The 13,159-nt window shown below is 33.4% G+C and overlaps 2 protein-coding genes across 4 annotated transcripts; both read left to right on the forward strand.

Moving 5' to 3' along the window:
* The first annotated feature begins 715 nt into the window (after positions 1 to 715).
* LOC105347809 (uncharacterized) lies at positions 716 to 5,767 on the forward strand. The gene is made up of 7 exons (XM_011457030.4): positions 716 to 864; positions 2,572 to 2,703; positions 2,952 to 3,127; positions 3,502 to 3,633; positions 3,801 to 3,956; positions 4,213 to 4,439; positions 5,026 to 5,767. The coding sequence occupies exons 1-7, from the start codon at positions 795 to 797 to the stop codon at positions 5,096 to 5,098; spliced, it is 966 nt and encodes a 321-aa protein (XP_011455332.3). The 5' UTR covers positions 716 to 794; the 3' UTR covers positions 5,099 to 5,767.
* A 460-nt stretch (positions 5,768 to 6,227) lies between these two features.
* LOC105347808 (mucin-22) lies at positions 6,228 to 12,943 on the forward strand. Of its 3 annotated transcripts, none has more exons than XM_066075283.1 (7): positions 6,228 to 6,687; positions 7,961 to 8,371; positions 9,212 to 9,580; positions 10,092 to 10,808; positions 11,026 to 11,220; positions 11,630 to 11,752; positions 11,869 to 12,943. In XM_066075283.1, the coding sequence occupies exons 1-7, from the start codon at positions 6,651 to 6,653 to the stop codon at positions 11,913 to 11,915; spliced, it is 1,899 nt and encodes a 632-aa protein (XP_065931355.1). In that variant the 5' UTR covers positions 6,228 to 6,650; the 3' UTR covers positions 11,916 to 12,943. The 3 variants fall into 3 exon arrangements, with proteins under 3 accessions (XP_065931355.1, XP_011455330.3, XP_065931356.1); XM_011457028.4 differs by having other exon boundaries at positions 6,496 to 6,687; positions 11,528 to 11,752; positions 11,869 to 12,941; XM_066075284.1 differs by lacking the exon at positions 10,092 to 10,808 and having other exon boundaries at positions 6,541 to 6,687; positions 11,528 to 11,752; positions 11,869 to 12,939.
* Positions 12,944 to 13,159: the final 216 nt, after the last annotated feature.

Genomic DNA, 13,159 nt, shown 5'->3' on the forward strand with positions numbered 1-13,159 from the left:
AGTGAAGAGACGATATCTGTAGTAAATTTCATGCAGAATTACCCAAACAATGGAGGAAATATATTATTGTCTTCCAAAGTGTTCAAAACTGCATTTAAAACCATCTTTAATTTGGGTTGCTTTTTAAAAGTCCATAGGGCAAATATGAGTAATCGTAACAAATTTAAAATTTTGTCTTTTATTCAAATTTTAACTATAAAAAAAGAGATCGTCCTGTCATTTATCAACCTCTGATTTTTCGAATGATTCTGGTTCGTCAGATTTTTTCAAAAAAGAGCCTAAACAAATTCTCAATGAAAGCTTTTTTAATTAAGCAATACAACTAAATCAAGAGGTTGTGATCTATAAAAATTATCAAAAATCAAGTCTGAGCAAGTTCGTGCAAAATTAGATGTAAACTGAAAATAACTACACAAAATGCATAAATTGATATCAACTTACTGAAGTGCTCCTTGGGCTTTTGCAAACAATAAACAAACAAGTAACGTAAAAGACCACAACAACGCCAGCGTAAAGAAGCCAGCCCCGACACCCAAAACAAGCGCCATGTCTAAACAAAACACTTGGATATGTATAACGAGCCCGATTAAAATGTTAATCGTACAAATTTACTATTAATTTGGATTCATTTTTTATTGTTACTCACATTTTATGGTTATAAAAGATATTTGGAAAATGATCATAAGATGTGTCTCTATTGATATAAGGATGTCATCCATTAAATTCGGGCTTGCCATGCAGCATAGTCACGTGATTAGAAAGCGCGCCAATGCTGAGAGACAAAAACATCAGAAATGACAACAGCGCACCAAGACTCTTTAGCAGCATTTTTTGGACGCAGTCCTTTGAGTGCCGTTCATCAAGGTGCAAAAGAGTTTTGTTATTCTGTTATTTTTTTCAGTTTGAAACAGAATCTCACAGCTTTTTCCTCCTCTTCGATGAATTTTGTAAAATGTATTGTGCAGCACTGTAAAAATGGCCCGGTTATTCATAGGGCCTAATCAAAATGTTTTTTTGAATGTTAATGCATGAGATATATCATTCTTCCATCTCTAGACTTATGTTGATTGAACAAAAATAATTATACTTTAAAATAGTAGAAATTTTAAAAATATACTCATATTTATTATAAATATCTATAATATTTGTATTTTATTGATATTAAATACTTTTAATTGACCTGTAATCCAAAGGTTGATACCATTTGTCCAATTGAATAATAATTGCCCATTTTGGGATGTGCTAGTTAAAATGGGATACTGTATATATACATCATACAATTGGTTTATACATCAGAGACAAAAATAACATCTAAAATGTGATTGGCTATTCGTTAGCCCTAAAACATGTAAAACGTGTTAACCCTTGACGTCGTTCGCCCTATAGTCTCCGTTCGCCCTTGACGCCATTCGCCCTAGGTCCGTTCGCCTTATTTTTATGTAGGATTAAGGTATTTATATTTTTTTTTTATCCTGATCAATTTAATATCATGAAGAAATTAATTAATAAAAACAATACCACCCTTTCCTCTTTTATAATATAATCACCAGAAGACTGACAGTGACATGATAGCGATACAAAGACTTGTGAATATATTCAATATTAAATTTTTGTAATGTTACTTTATATTATTTTAAATTTCACCTCATAATATAACCATGTTATAATTATGAAATATCCATTATGATAATATATATCATTAAAAGATCAAAGGATAGTGTAATGTAATATCTTCAAAGATAGAATAGGTGATAATCATCTGATTAGCTTCTGAATGAGCCAATTAATTAACTAATTAATTAAAGTCTCAATTTCTTTAATTGTTTGAAAAACATCAAGCGAATCATTATAAAAACAACAAGATGGTTATCGACGGTTTACGGCAATAAAATCTTACAGTTATACTAATTACGTCTTTTTTTGATAAAGGAAAAATATAGAATAACGTTATACGAATAAAGGTTTACAAGTTTTTAAGTTAAAATTAAAAGAAATAACTTATAATGTGGTGTATTAAAAAAACAATGAACATACAAGGTTTAGGGTGAAAGATAATAAGGGCGAACGGACTAAGGCGAAGGTAGGTAGGGCGAACGAACCCGATACCCAAAAATGTCATCTTTGCCAGCCTAGTTTTTTCGGTCTTCTCTGCTCCTGAGGAGAGGTGCGGATCAGAAACCCTTGATTTGGGAAGATGTATTTTTTTTTGTATTTGGTTACAGATATACCGTATTAAATGTAACAACTTTTGGAAAGTAAGTTTTTCTGTTTATCTAAAGTTTATGAAATGGTGATCCCCAAGAAGTTTAGGACTTAATGTGGTATCTTTTTCTCGGGTTGCAAAAAAATTGTTTACTGAAAGTATTTACACTTCGTGTTTTTCTTTTTTATCAGCAATGCTATTTTTTTTTTTTGGCAAAATTGAAACTTTGCGCACTGAAAATTTATATTCCATGTGAGATATTATATACCAAACAAGATTTTATATCTGTTTGAACAATTGATCTCAATTTGTTACACGTGTCCACTGTACAGAGTCTTAGTGTGCATGTAAATCTTACTTTATTACAGATGATGGACCCCAGAGTAGAACTACAGTTTCCCCGGAAGAGCAAATAATCCAACAGAGGGGAAGATTAAGATCCAGTCCAAGAAGGAAAGCTTTAACTTCCAATTCTCCTAGAATAAAAGTCACCGAAATGGGTAAAAATTTGAATTTGTTCATCATAATCTTTGATAATGCAAAACAGAAGTGTAAATCAAATAAATCAAGTTCTTGGTTTTCAGTAAAATAATTATGTTTTGATTTTACTCTATTAATAGAGCAATTTAATATATGTATTTAAAAATTTAAATTGGACAGATTCAACGTATTACCAAAACGAATTTGTTACAAGTTCAGTATTTGAAATAGAAAACTTTTCAAGTAAAAGAGCATTTTGTTCACACAGTTGACTTAATATCGGACTCTCCAAACGACGCAAGTGGATGGACACCACTTAGAAAAAAATCTCAGGTTGATGGAATCAAGAGGCGCCTTCAGCTTGAGGAAAGAACCACAAGAAGGGATGTTGACTGTGAACCACAGGATGACAGCATGGACAGAAATGAAGAAATTGTTCCTAAAGTAAGTCATATAATCTATGCAGAAACTGTTTAAATAATGATTTGGAAGCTTTTATGTAGAATTTTTAATCTGTCTACACATTATGAATTTTTCACCCAAGTACTGCAATCATTTGAAAATATATATTTTAAATAATATCTTTGGTTATGCATCTTTAGGAATGCAGTAATGTAGAAAAATAATTACAGCAGAACTTTGTTTCATAGAAGTTTTTCAACACATTTTTGCTCATGTCAAGTTGGTTGTAAATAGATATTGTCTAATATAACAGGATCATAATAAGAAACAGTAACTTCTGTTGATGGGAAGCACATCAGTTGACTGGCAATACTGAAATGCATAGATGTCTCAACTCCAATTGGTTTCATTTTCAGAAAAAGCGGAAATACACCAAATCTAATAAATCAGAGCCTCCCAATCTGCACAAGAGGTTATCAGCACTGAGTTGTGAACAGCTAACAAAACTCATAGAAAATCTTGTTGAAAACCATCCAGAGCTTGAAGAGGTAACTCGGTCATTTAGTGCTCTATTCCTAGTAGTATGAAACTTGTTCATGTTAAAGGGTTTAAGCTTTTAAATGTGTTAAAATTTGTATGAATATAAAGTGAAAGATCTGTAAATCTTGCAGTTATATGTTGATCATCATATAGAAATTGGTTCTTTTTTATGCAGGAAATAGCCTTACCTAGTCCAGATATCAGCAATTTGTTAGAAAATTTGGAACGTTGTAAAAGCAACATCTTTAAGTCCTTTCCCAATTCCCGATGGGGTTCAAGCAGAGATGCCTTCTGTTACAGACGGGTCAAAACTCATTTGGACAGCTTCACTGTAAGATATTCTGTAGTTTTCAATTCCAATATTTTAAAAGTTTATCTTAAAATTATGGAAGGATACAGGTAAGAACATTTTAGCATATATTCTAAGAAGAGTACAACAGCGCAGTTATCAAAGTAGACATTTTGATTTTGGTCTCTTCACATTCATTTGTCTTCTTGTCTTAAAAAATTAACAGAATAGAACTTTATCATTATCTTAATGATTTAAGTATTTGTTTCCCCAAAATATAAGAAAGTAAATATTTCAGAAATCATGCATCGACCAAGGGAAGCAGCTTGAGTCCTTTGAATCTTGGACAGCATTGATAGAATACATACTGAAGGCATGGGAAATAGTAGACGAGTTACCTCATTGGGATAACCCTGACCACAACAAGACTAAAAATAGATGCTTCAAGACCCTTGGTGTACAGTGTAAGAAATCCATCAGCCACAGTCATCTTACTCAGTCAGAGTATAGGGACATGTTGTCCAGGTTGGTGTCTAAAACAGAGAAAAAACTGATGAACTATTTTACTTATGTTGAAATTGTGTTCAGAGGACAACACTCATCAATATTTCTAAAACAGGGGAAATGAATAAGTGTTAGATATGTAATCAGGTTACTATTGTAAAGTTGTGTTAAGTGCAGTCTTGTGTTACAAAAAGCTGAATAGAATACTGTCAGTGTGATCCATTATTTGTGTACATTGGCAATTGTTTGCAATCTTATAAAATATTTGTTTTAAAAGAAATTAATATTTTATCATATGCTTGCCTCAATATGCGGTGGATTTACTAAAATTACCCCCCCCCCCCCCAAAAAAAAAAAACCAAGATAAAAACCAGATAAAAAGAATTTTTTATGATTAAGGATGGTACATGTATACAATTTTTATCCAGATTGTTAATTGTTTTTTATGTCCTTGCTAAGACTCAAGGATGAATAAAAAACTTATTTTATTCCAAGTCATGAAAGATCATAAATAAATTTGTGGGAAAATGTTATGTACATGTACGTATTTATGGTCTCTCTTTGTTACTTTATACTTTTTATAATATACAAATATTTTCTTTTTCAGGTTAGAAGAGGCTGTCCAAATTAATGATAATCTTCTGCCATGTATTCAATTAGTAAAGAAAAAAATTACATGAATGAGATGGAGTTGAATGTGTAGTCAGTGCATGTCATCATGTAAATATGGATTTTTAAGTGTTGACTGGAAACGAGAAAATTCAGTGACTGACAGATTGAATGAAAGATATGGAAATTCAGGCATGGAGTACAAAGGAATACTTGTTGACGTTTGTCATTTGGAAACCCAAGAAGAAATGTTAAATGGATACACAAAAAGCAAGATACTTTGGGTTGAAGGAGAACCAAGAATAAAATCAATTTATTTCTTAGCTGGAAGCAAAATAAGTACCCGGTAATCTGATTCAATAGTAAGTGATCATCTGGTGTGACCATCATTTTATCCATTTTCTTCTTTAAACAGAGAAAGCATATCTAAATGACAGAGGCTAAGAATAGATTGTAGTTAATTAAATGAGCAGTTGAGCATGTTTACAGTGCTAATTAAAATACCTGTACATCGACTAGTGTTCTTGAAGTGCTGTTAACACTCGCGTTAGTGTACACTGTTTCTTAGTATCGGGCTTCTTGAGTAGTCTGTTGTTGACAACTGTTAAAACTTGTATCTTTAAAAATATTTATTGCTTGTTTTGTGACGTAATTATTAACTGTTTTACAGTGGAAAATCAAATTCTTGAATACCTATTGTATGCTCTTTGTTTTGAATAAAAGAAATGTTATAGCCTTGAGAGTTGTATGGGAATTAGTTATTGTTGAATGTTGTACAAATTAAAGTTTTATCATTTAGGTAAGAAAGTGAGTAACTCTGATATCTGACTATGTATGGTTTTCAATGACGTGTTTTACATAGAATACCAGAGATGTCTACCAGGTATACATTTCCGTAAAATACTCGAGGCATATCAGAAATGGCAATTCTTGAGTTAAATATTCCTTTTATTTTTGTTTTATTTTACACAGATTGTGTAATTATTAGGGCCCTGCTCTTTGGACACCCAGTAGGAATCTGATGATCCAGTGAGCATATTTTTCTCTCACTTTGGCAAAATCTGGCACTTCAAATGGTATGCAGTGACCTTGAACCATGTTTCTAGGCTAAAGGTCAAGGTACAAATGTACATGTACAATATAGATATATTTGAATACAGTTTTTACCTATTTGTATTCTCTTGCCCCGCTTTGCTGTATCAGAAGACTAGTTAGATGTGCCTGATAATTACGAAGTACATGTATGTACATTTAGTTCAGTGCCATAAGGTGTCCCTGACATCTAAATTCAAAGAGCTCAATAATGTACATATTGTGCATCATTAGATATTTTCATAAGCAATCTTTGTTTATTTTCTATGCATGATTTTTTTTCTAAATGTGCTTTATTTGGCGCATAGTCAACAAGATAAGATCTCGAAATATTAGCAAGTTACGGTATCGGAAAGTGGACGTAAATGTACTAGTAAAATCTGGCCAGGTAATGCAGGTCTGATTAACCCGAGACTGGACGTTAAAGTTCAAGTGTTATTTATTTAATCAAGAGTATGCAATAAAATGTTTATCACTATTTGATAAAACAGTACTTTCATCCAGATCTTTTACTAGACATCGGATAGAGCGATGGCAGCATATATCCTCTTATTCCTTCCATTTCTTGGTGAGGCAATTTTACATTTTAACATTATAATTTTATTGAAATATTGAATTTTATTTAATTCTAAAAAATTGTGAGGATAACTTGTTTTGAAATTATCTAAAATTATATTTTTAAAATCTTAACTAAAAAAGAAGTAACGTGTTAATAACAGGACTCGTTGACAATTCAAAACTGTTAATTAGTACAAGACAAAATTATAAAGATTGAATATATATTTATTATAATATATTCAGTATTTCAATTATACAAGGACATGTAATTCATCGTTAGATTTTTTTATCGCATTTTATTTATGTAAAGTTTTTAAAACAACAACAACGTTTATGACCTTCATTACTATGGATAAATGTTATTTAAAAGAAACGGACTACCCATTCTTGCAGCTTTGTTTATTTTCTAAGCATTGAAGTTATACAATGTACATACAATTTTCATCGAAATTATAATCTTTTAATGACAGAAGTTGTAATATAAACTTGCGTACAAAAAAGGGAGATTCAAGTGTTTAAAAATTATATCCAAATGAACAAACCAGTCGCATTTGTATCTCGCTAAAGTCTTAAAAATCACATATGTTTCAGACATTCATTAATATCAAAATTTGTTATTCTTCTTGGTTGGATAATTTTATGAATTAGAATAATATAAAGTTCAAACAAAAGCGAAAATCTAAATTATTTATATAAAATCTTTATTTTTGTCATCTTTTATGTCTTATACAAGTTAGTTTACAAAATGAAACTATTGAAAATCAATAGGACTTGGCAGTCATAACGAAGACTTGAAATGTTGTCCTACAGGTTTCGAAATTGGGTACATGAAATTTGCGGATCATAAATTTGTTTTTACAACCAAATCAAAAGGATAATTGTCATGATCATATCAACAGCACTTGACACATGGGCGGAAAGTTTGCAAAGAGGTTATTAAAGTGTAAAAACTTTGATAAAAGTTACTGAAGGTATATTCAGTTTGAGAAATGGAGAGGTCACAAGCCTTTCAGTACAAAATTGTAAATTACTATAGTATATCATAAAACTGTAAGGGCTGTTCGCTGATTGTTTTATTTTACATTAGCGTACTTGGCACATAGTCTCTTAATAAACAGCAATTGTATACACGTGACTAAGATGATGCATCTCGATGTCCATTGACCATTTTTTATTTCGAAAATTCAAAACCATGAAATTTTAAAACAGGAAATTACATTATTAGGTACATTTATATGATTTTCAGTAAAGATGCATTCCAAATTATATAAACACTGTTGCAGGAGCTTTGGCAGAAGTACAAATCACAGTGTCGCCTTCTGTGACCATTGGGCGTGATGAACTGGGCGTGGCTTGTCAGTTTAATACGAGTGACACCGCCATAACCGACGTGAACTCCATCCAAATGTACAGCAACGCTTCCGGTCTGCTCGGATCAGAAGATTCCAAAATAGTCTCGATAGTTTATGATCGCAGTTCAAATGCAGGTCTAATATCTTGGCAACATTCAGGAATAGAAGGGAGGGCCAACGTTTCCGGCAATGTGGACTCGCCTTCATCGTCACTCCTTCATTTACATGTTCCCGCCTCCAATGTTTTATGCGAGGACGGCGTCACCCATCGGTGTGAATTTTCTGTGACGAGATCAGGATCCCCTCTAATTCAACATCGGGATGCGACAATAACTGTCCTAGGTATAATAATTTACTGGAACAGATGATATTTTGCTAGCTTTTTTTTTTTCTTTAAATAAAAGAAAAAATAGGTAAGCTCTCAAATCCCAAGCCTCAAATTGCTTGGAATAAATATTGACTGGGGTTGAGGGCAACATTGATTTTATTAGCCCGCGAGGGACGAAATATTGTCCGACGCGAAGCGGAGGGCAATATTTTCGTACCAAGTTCTTAGGAGGCTAATATAATCAATGTTGCCCGAAAACACAGTCAACATTTGTTTTGTTATATATATGAAGAAACAAACCAAAATTTAAGAAAGTAATTGGAAACAGATCGCCGTAATTGTCTCAGCTCAACAAAGAATTCACGAATTCAATGTGCAAAGTCATTCTCAAAATACCCTCGGCATCAAACGGTCACTGGTGATATTCCGCCGCCCGTAAGAATTAACATACAGATATTCTACCTGATTTTACTTCTAAATTCACAGTAATTCGCAAATCCTTATGTACGCAAACCGTTGCATTGCGCGGTCGTTGTTTACTTGCCTTGACTGATTGTCTACTATAACGACACCTTGTATTGGAGTTGCGAATAGTTTTTTACGTCACCGTTTACGAATCAACAAATCAGAAACAATTATATTAAAATAGAGGGAATATTCTCTAACTATTATTCCCAGCCGGTCAATATTAAAAAAATATTGACCGGTCAATATTTTTCGGACGAGATAATTTTACATTTATTGACTATTCGCCTATATAGAGTTATTTAGTGCGAATATGCAACAGAATATAACAATACATATTGTATTAATAAAACTGCATTCAAAATTACTAAAATTAATTCCATTTGCAGAAGGACCAAATGAAGTTTCTTTTTCACGATTTTCATCCAAACCAGAACTTTTTTCGAATGCCTCTCTAAGTATATACCCGGCCAATACTACAGTAACTCTGACGTGCAATGCAACGGTTGGATCAATACCGGAACCAATGCAGCTCTGTTACCTTAATGGTTTCGAGAACAGCACAGGATATGTTCCATTCAACATCTCCAGTATCACCGACTCGGGAGTGATGGCGTCCGGAGCATGCAATAACAGGCGCCTACTCTCTTTTGATTATCATTTGGAAACAAATGACAGCGCCACCTTCCTCTGTATGGTTGGTGGGAATGGAACGTGTGTGGATGGTCTTCTCGAGGAAACATACACAATACGATCAGGTATGATTCCTCTGCGTTTAAAACACAATTGCAGTAATATTAATTTTAATCTATTTTTAACGAACACGGACCATTATTTTGCTTTCAACTGCTGGGGTCTTTAAATCTGTTTTATGAAACATTTATCCTTTGGAGACAACTGCTAAATCGGTTGTCGTCTGCCGCGCGTTATTAGCCAAAAATGTAAAAGCGAGTGCGTAAGAAAAGGCATAAGCGCAAAAATGAAGACTTTAAGCATGAACTTTTTAAATTCACATATTTATATACATGTATTATCACACTATATATAAACACGGCATTAAGTTTTGATTTGATAGCACACAGACAAAATACTCAAACAGTATACACATTTAAACTTACAATGCTCTTATGAAAGAATATATATTTTTCATGTACTCATACTTATTTTGAGATTCATCTCTAAGAGACTAACACCATTACGTGAAAATGTTTTAGTAAATGAGTATAACAACAAAAGACAGTATAACACAACTTTTGATTACAACCACAGAATCTGGCGATTTGTACATAACCACAGAACCTGGTATAGAAAACCAAACTTTGACAACACCAGATTATGTAATGGAAAACCAAACTTTAATAACCACAGAACCTGTTCTAGGAAATCAGTCACTGACAACCACAAAACCTGGCATAGAAAACCAAACGTTTACAACCACCGAGCCTGGTATCGAAAACCAAACTTTGACAACCAGTGAACCTAGTGTAGAAAACCAAACTTTGACAACCAGTGAACCTAGTGTAGAAAACCAAACATTGACAACAACTGAAACTAATGTGGAAAATCAAACTTTTGTCACAACCACTGAGCATGGTATGGAAAACCAAACTTTGACAACCACAGAACCTAGTACTGAAAACCAAACTTTGACAACCACAGAAGCAGGTATTGAAAACCAAACTTTGACAACCACAGAACCTAGTATTGAAAACCAAACTTTGACAACCACAGAGCCAAGTATTGAAAACCAAACTTTGACAGCCACAGAGCCAGGTATTGAAAACCAAACTTTTGTCACAACCACTGAGCATAACATTGGAAATCACACGTTTTCAACAACCACCGAAACTGGTAATGAAAACCAATCAACCTCTTGGACCAACGACACAACCTTTGCAACCGCAGAGTCCTCCACTGATGTTAACCATACTAACTGGACGGTGTCTGTGGTAACGGAGCCTAATTCTTCGTTTGGAATGACCACAGGTAATGTAATGGAATAGTAACAAACACCAATAAAACAACCACCACCGACGATGGAGTGCATGATATCAAACAAACACAACGTCATTGGAATGGCCATAGCAGCAAAACGTTTAAATACTCTCAGCACTACTGACAAAAAATGCTTACTTTGATAATTGCTTTTGTTGCTTTTTTTCTTTATTTCTAGTTTATAATAATAATTTTTCATGCTTTGCAGACTCAAACTTCTCTGGAGAAACAACAAAAGCTACAACGCATGCGTTAAGTACGTCGCACGCGAGCGCTAGCGCTTCTGCTTCTACGGTGGACGGTGGTGAGGGGGGCAGTACAACAATATCTTTAGAGCCACACAGTACCACCACACTCCCTGTAACTACTGCCACTGCTGCTTCAGTTAATTTCACCGCAGAAGGTTCGTCTCTGGCAGAAAAAGCGTTGGCATTTTCTTGCAATATGTAATAAATTTTCGCCGGCGCACATAATCCCAGCAGTATAATACAGCAGTATGATTACGGCGCATCAATGCAATGCTGAAATAGATAGGGCAGAAAATGATATTAGTTGCACATAGATAGTTGGGCTCAAAAAACTATTTGTTTAATTTAATGGCGAAAGTTTCACAATCTTTTTATTTCAAGGTGTATCTTACGGTCAGCTGATGAATTAAGCATACATGCACCTTTACGCACGCTTCTTTAGAAATAATGCAATTATTTCAGCGTCAAGCGATGCAGTTCCAACTTCTTCCACATCCTCCGTTTCTTCCCCTCTCCCTTCCTCCAGCGTATCTGACTCATCCAGCACAACGCTTTCCACTGCAGGTGTTTCCGATTCACCGGGACCAACGCTTGCACCTACAACAGGTGCTCAAGTAACGTTTACACCGGGGGCAAATCCAACTACACCTTCCAGTGCTTCGAAACAATTCAAGTTCTCAGTAGTGTGTGAGTGATATCTTTAATTTGACGGTTATCATATTATGTCTATTTGTATCGTACGTGTTAAAGCTCTGTGTGATTCAATTTCCAGTTTTGTCACTTCTTTTCCTTCATATTTTCAGGTTTTGCTGCAATTACACTCATGAATTTGCTTTTACGGAAGAATTAAAGCAACTATGTAGAAAATAGAGAAAGTATTAGACTTGAACACACGAAGAAGGTTTCGCCAAAGAGGAGTCTGGGTTCCCAATAATGTGATCATCTTTAGAGTAACCACGATTGAAATGTACTCTAGACACGATCACCTGTTTTCAGTCACATATTTTCATTTATATATTTCACACTTTCACTATAGAATGATCTTAACACATCTTAAGGTCAGACGACATGTTCCTCAATTTTATATATCTTTCCTAGGGATTTGTTGTTGATTTACAACTTCTTTCACAAGCTTTCTTGCAAGAATTAGAGTACCTTACCAGACTTTTGTTCAAGACACTGAAGTATGCAATTTCCCATACAATGTATTATCTTATTAAAAATATAGTCGAACTGCTGCCATAAGATGTTTTTGGCATATATAAATATATATTTAACATTTTAATAATTTAAAAAATTATAATAAATAATAATAATTTTATTTGTTATATTACTATCAGTGGTATTTTTAATTTGGTATATTACTAATATCAGACAGGCCGTTGAAAATATGAAAAATAATTACAATTTTTCGAGGAACGTGTCGTCTGACCATAATTCAATGTTTTGTTATATTGTAATATCTATAATTGCTTGCATAAAAGAACATAAATAATTTCCGAAAAAATAAGCAAGTTATAAAAAAGGTCATGTTACAGGAAGGTAGCAAGTGGTTGTTAAAATGGATGAGTGATCCTCTGCTAGTTTCAAATCACACACATTCTGAAATTGATTAATCATTATTAATTCGCGAATATCGTGCTGCATGTGTACTATATAGAGATTACCAATTAAATATATTTCTCAAGTTGTTTTCTATTTTGATACAATTATCAGCAGGGAAACGAATTTTATATACCAGTAAATGTTTTAAAATTTTATATTGTGTCTTTTCTGCTGACGCAGAGTTGTGTGTGCAACGTGAATTTTAAATGTGTGGAAACCTTGCATTAGTTATGACATACCCAGTGCATGTTCAAATCTCTAGTATTTAATGACTGGTTTTGACACCACCGCAAAATTTTGGAGTAGCTCATGGCCAGTTTAAATATTGATTATAAAAATAAAGAACTTAAATAGTACAAACCAACTTTTTCATTACACATTATTTACAGACTATACTTTTACAGTCAACTCTTATCTGTTCAGGCAAGAAATTTTTGCTTAGACCATCTAGCCTCGTTCAAATTGATTAAGGAGAAGTCTTTCTTTCTC

This window comes from Magallana gigas, chromosome 2, assembly GCF_963853765.1.
Source record: "Magallana gigas chromosome 2, xbMagGiga1.1, whole genome shotgun sequence".
In the NCBI taxonomy this organism is placed as follows: Eukaryota; Metazoa; Mollusca; class Bivalvia; order Ostreida; family Ostreidae; genus Magallana; species Magallana gigas.